The sequence below is a fragment of the Vigna radiata genome, chromosome 5, assembly GCF_000741045.1.
Source record: "Vigna radiata var. radiata cultivar VC1973A chromosome 5, Vradiata_ver6, whole genome shotgun sequence".
NCBI classification, from domain to species: domain Eukaryota; kingdom Viridiplantae; phylum Streptophyta; class Magnoliopsida; order Fabales; family Fabaceae; genus Vigna; species Vigna radiata.
The window spans coordinates 28,058,147-28,063,278 of record NC_028355.1 but is presented as its reverse complement, the minus strand read 5'-3'; the positions used below and the strand labels follow the sequence as shown (position 1 = coordinate 28,063,278).

Sequence of the window (5,132 nt, the reverse complement as noted above, 5' to 3'; positions counted from 1 at the left end):
GAAGGGCAAATGCAAGAGCCAGCTTCTCACTATGATACTGCAAATTCAATTCCTTTTCTTGTTGGTCTACAAACAGAAGCACGTGACTAGTGTCAGGAACATAGCCAATCTCTTTAATTTTCTGATTTAGNTCCTCCCACAATTTATGGATCTTATCTTTCTGTGGATGGGCAAGGTCATNAGCCACAAACACGTGAACAGAATTTTCAATCTCAACCCAGCTACATGCTGGTTCCTTCTTCAGTCCACTATCTTTCATTATCTTTCTGACTTTTGCAACGTCCTCCCACCTCCCAACAGAGGCATAAATATTGGCGAGTAATGTATGTGTCCCTGGATAAGAAGGATCAAGCTCAAAAACCCTCTGGGCAGCATATGNGCCCATTTCGGTGTTTTTATGCATCTTGCAAGCACCAAGCAAAGCACCCCAGATAGCCACAGAGGGNTCAANTGGCATTCGTTCTATGAAACTCTTTGCCTGATCAAGAAGACCAGCTCGACCAAGAAGATCAACAATTGCCGTGTAGTGTGAGACTTCTGGTTCGATATTGTACTTTCTCATCAATCCAAAATAATGTTTACCCTCATCCAAAAGTCTAGCACGGCTACATGCAGTAAGAANAGAGAGGAATGTTATANCATTGGGTACAATCCCAAACCTTATCATTTCTTCAAAANGTTGCACTGCTTCCTTCCCAAGCCCATGCTGGGCATACCCTATCAGCATGGAATTGCAAGAAACAATATCAACTTTCACCAACTTGCCAAAAACCTTCTCTGCATCCCAAATGCTGCCCGACTTTGCATACATGTGAAGTAGGGTGTTNCCCACATAACCAACCAACTTCTTACCCGATTTCATCAAATGCGCATGAAGCCATTTCCCTTGCTCCAAACACCCCATACTCGAACAAGAACCCAAAAGTGCCGAATAAGTAAACTCAGTTGCCCTGTAACCTTCCCTTTGCATCCTCACAAACATAGCNAAAGCCTCCTCTCCTTCACCCTTCCTAGCATAACCTGTTATCAAAGCATTCCAAGAAACCTCATTCTTAGAACCCAACTCATTAAAAACCAACCTCGCCTCCCCTAAGTAGCCACACCTAGCATACATATCNACGAGGGAACTCCCCACAAACACATTAGAGTGNCATCCAAACTTCCAACAACAAGCATGAATCTGCTTCCCATAACCATAACTTGCTATAAATCCACAACATTTCACCAAGCTCGACAATGTGAACTCATTCGGCTTCGCNCCCTCNCGGAGCATCTCGGGAAACAACACAAGTGCGTCATTGGCACTTTCATTCTGAGCATAGCCAGTGATCATGGAGGTCCAAGTGACCATATCCCTGCACGGCATTTCATCAAACAGGCGGCGCGCGTCNTCCAAACTGCCACACCTCGCGTACATGAAGAGAACAGAGTTCTGAATAACGAGNTCATCTTTGAANTCTGAATTAAGAATGTGAAAATGCACTAGTTTTCCTTCTTTAAGCTTCCCCAACTGGGTGCACCTCTTTAGCAACGTGTTATACAAGCTTCTGTCCGGTTTAAGCGAACCGCACTGGATGAGGTCCAGAACGTGAAGACCGAATTTGGAGTTGTTCAGACTCCGTCTCAGAATGTTCCTGTCGTCTACAACGAGTGATGAAATCTCTGAATCTACGAGAGTTGCTGGAATCGCATATTGCCAAAGTGTGCGACACGAACCCAAATGTCGTTTTATAGATTTATCTGCAATTGCAAAGAAAAATCAACACACAATGGATGAATACGAAAACAAATATGCATTAAATTAACACAAGCATCGAGTATGCATTGTTTTCATCCAGAAAAAAAAACAATAATACAATGCCCAGACAAGGAACCTTTCCATGAAAGAAGTTGATGACAAAAGAGATAATTAGAACATATCTATTTAAAACGTTCAGAGACTTGGTGAAGATGAATTTGCAGTTAAAGTTCGGGACTACATTTTTCTTACAAACATAAATTTTAAAAGAAATTTATGCAAATTTATTTTTAATTTTCAATCCAGACCAAGTTTGAACATTGGTAAACCAACCTAAACACCCGTATGAGCAAATCTTAACATCAAATCTACGAGGAAACATAGTGATACGTTGCCATTTGCACATAATTTGATTAAAAAAAGTTCAATTATTTCCAGGAAAGTATTTCAGGTACAAAAAAGATAACTAAAGAAGTTGTTCACTCTCATGTTATGATATGATTAACCAATCAATCAAGCCAAGAAGGCTGCTCCTCTATAACAAGGCTCTCAGATGATGTACGTTGGTGGTGTGGATTTCCGTCTCTAGGCCTGTTACCACCCTTTAAACCAACAGCAGGATTTTGGACATAATCAGAGTACGCTTGGGAAACACTAGTAAACGGACTTTTAGGAGTCAGCAGAGCATGCTTTCCAGGATACATAAAATTTCTGAAACCTGATGAGCCCTTTGAATTTGCCATAGAAGCAGAATCAACAATACCTGTGGAATTTATAATTTAATATAAAAATGTGGTCATGTAAATATATTAAAAGATAAAGACAACATAAACAAATTTTGAAAGGATCTTGAATGAAAATTTATACACAAAATCCATTATTCAACAATGATGATCTGACATGCATGTCTTCTCAATTATAAAATATAAAATATAAACCACAAATACATGTTACTCTGTAAAAAAGACCCTATAAGGCGACTGGTATAGTATCCTAAAAAATGTTCCAAACACTGAAATTTGGTTCATATGCAAATGTACTCACAGCACCAGCAGAGTAACTGCACTAGCATAACAAAGAATCCACAAGACCAAGGCAGCTTTGGAAGAGAAAATAAAGCATCTCAGTCATCTCAAGAATCATAAATGAGTAAATGTACATACTTCATTGAGTAAAAAATCCTTAGAACTAACTATCTCAGATCTCCATGATACTACTTACATAGCCTTGAATAAAAGTCACTGCATGTTAGAAGCTTTATGGATTCAACTATTTCTTATCTTTACCAAAATGTAATTCTAAAATTTGTCCAGACATCTCATAGACAATCTCAGTTTTCATATTACTTTTAAAATATTCCAGATAGATGGTCAACACTGCAAACTTGTCCTTCCCTCACAGTACAGGGGCATGACGACACAATTATTCTATAAATTTTTCATCATAAGAAATACATCTCCTATGAAATAGTACCAAGCAAGCATGAAACATCAATCCCATCACACATTATATTGACCGTTGTTTTAAGTTAACACCTCTGACATGTTGCTGAACACATTACCATCTCAATTATCTCCAATAAAAAAATGAAGCCCAAACCCAAACCCATGCGTCTAGCAAGCCAGGCCACGCAACAGTTCACTACCAATGTAACAGAAAACTCAAAAACATCATTCCCAAGAAAAAAACGTCAGAAACAATACTCCAAAACTAGGCAGCCAGGAAACTAACTGGATGAAATAAAATCCAATCCAGAAACAAAAACTGAACATCAACAAATTATAAAAAAGAAAATAAGAAAAATAAAACGTAGCACCCAATTGTCAAACTTTCCATATTATGCTTTTATTTCCCCAGGACCCAGATGAGGGAAGAAAACCAAAGATAGAAACTTCACTTTTTCACCTTTCCCACAGAATCAGCCCGAATCACGTATTCGGAAAACAAGAGAGGAGAAAAATCAATAACGAATTGAAATTAGCATTTGAAAAACCCAACACGCTGCAATGTGCGACACTATGGCATCAACAGCGCAATGATTCCAAGCTGATCGAACCAATTGGAAATGAAAATTGAAACAGATTCATTTCCTCAAGCAAACAATAAATTAACAACACCAAAAGGAAAACAATAGAAGGAAAGGAAACCAAAAAAAAAAAAAAAACACCTTTGCAGATTGAAGATTCGAGATCCCGAAATGCATTGGTAAAAGAGCTTGAAAACAAAGCAAAGATTTTTCTCTCCCTCTTTCTCTCTCTCTCTTTTTCTCTTCTCTCTGTTGTTGTGTCTTGTTGTTGAAGCTGGGAAATGGGGCTTAATTGTAAAACCATGATAAGTAAATACTGTTCCTAAAACTTTTGATATTAACGTTTTAACCCCTTTAAATTAAGGTTATTCGGAAACCAGCCTGGTCCCACCAAGCATCCACTTTAAAATAATACTGGTTGTTGTATCGCTGTTCAACTTGTGGAGAAACATTGCAAAATGGAAAATGTTTCTTTGACACCAAGATTTGACACAAATTTGTCAAATTGTTATTGGGTGATGTTTTATTTACTGAAAGGGTTTTTTTAATAAAGTGGCAAGGGCAGAATTGGAATAATGAGTGTTTGAATATCATTTTGGAATTGGCGGTTTCATTTTCGTTTTGAGGACCGTTTCGGACACTTTCGACTTTCGTCTTCTCTCAACGTCTTCGTTCTTCGTCCACCACCATCTCCACCATTGTTGCGTTCTCTCTTCGTTCTTCGTCCACCACCATCTCCATTGCTGCCTTCTCTTCGTTGCTCCGTTGAGAACACTTGCCGAGAACAGTTTCGAACACCAACGCCTTCTTCCAACGTCTTCGTTCATCGTCCACCACCACTATAACTATTGCTTCGTTCTCTCCATTGCTCCCTTCGTTTCGTTTTGTCTCAACCAGGGAAAGGCGACCTTAGAGAAGGTAAGGGCGTATTCTGGCATTGGGGTTTTTGGTTTGGGTGGTGGTCATGTTTCTTTGGTTATTTGCTGCCATTGTCGCTTTTTGGTGGTTTGGGTTTTTATAAATGATTTCGCTTCTCATTATAATGTGGGTGTTCAGGGTAAATTTTTTATTTGTAAACCCTAACCAAGTATTGATATTTAACCTGTTTCAGTTGGAATGGCTTCCTCAATCCCAAATGTAAGATAAAGTTTGTTACTTTTATTTAGTTGGATAATCATTTGTTAATATTAACAATGTTTTGTTTATGTGTTGTAGTGGAGGGTTCGTACTTGTTTGGATACATCTTATATCATTGCAATGAATCATTTGTTGAGAGAAGATCATGTTCTACGAATTTGTGACACACCTTTCAGGTGGTGTGTGTATCTACGTGAAAAGGTGGACATAAACTGTGAGTTAATTAAGGTG

The 5,132-nt window shown here is 38.5% G+C and overlaps 1 protein-coding gene across 1 annotated transcript; it reads right to left on the bottom strand.

Moving 5' to 3' along the window:
- Nucleotide 1: 1 nt before the first annotated feature.
- On the bottom strand, nt 2-4,036 carry LOC106762421 (pentatricopeptide repeat-containing protein At3g24000, mitochondrial; the record flags this gene model as incomplete). Its single annotated transcript, XM_022780256.1, has 3 exons — nt 3,906-4,036; nt 2,301-2,501; nt 2-1,740 (listed from the first exon to the last, which is right to left on the bottom strand). Coding segments are annotated over exons 2-3 (1,920 nt in total), but the record flags the coding sequence as incomplete, so codon positions are not given.
- Nucleotides 4,037-5,132: the final 1,096 nt, after the last annotated feature.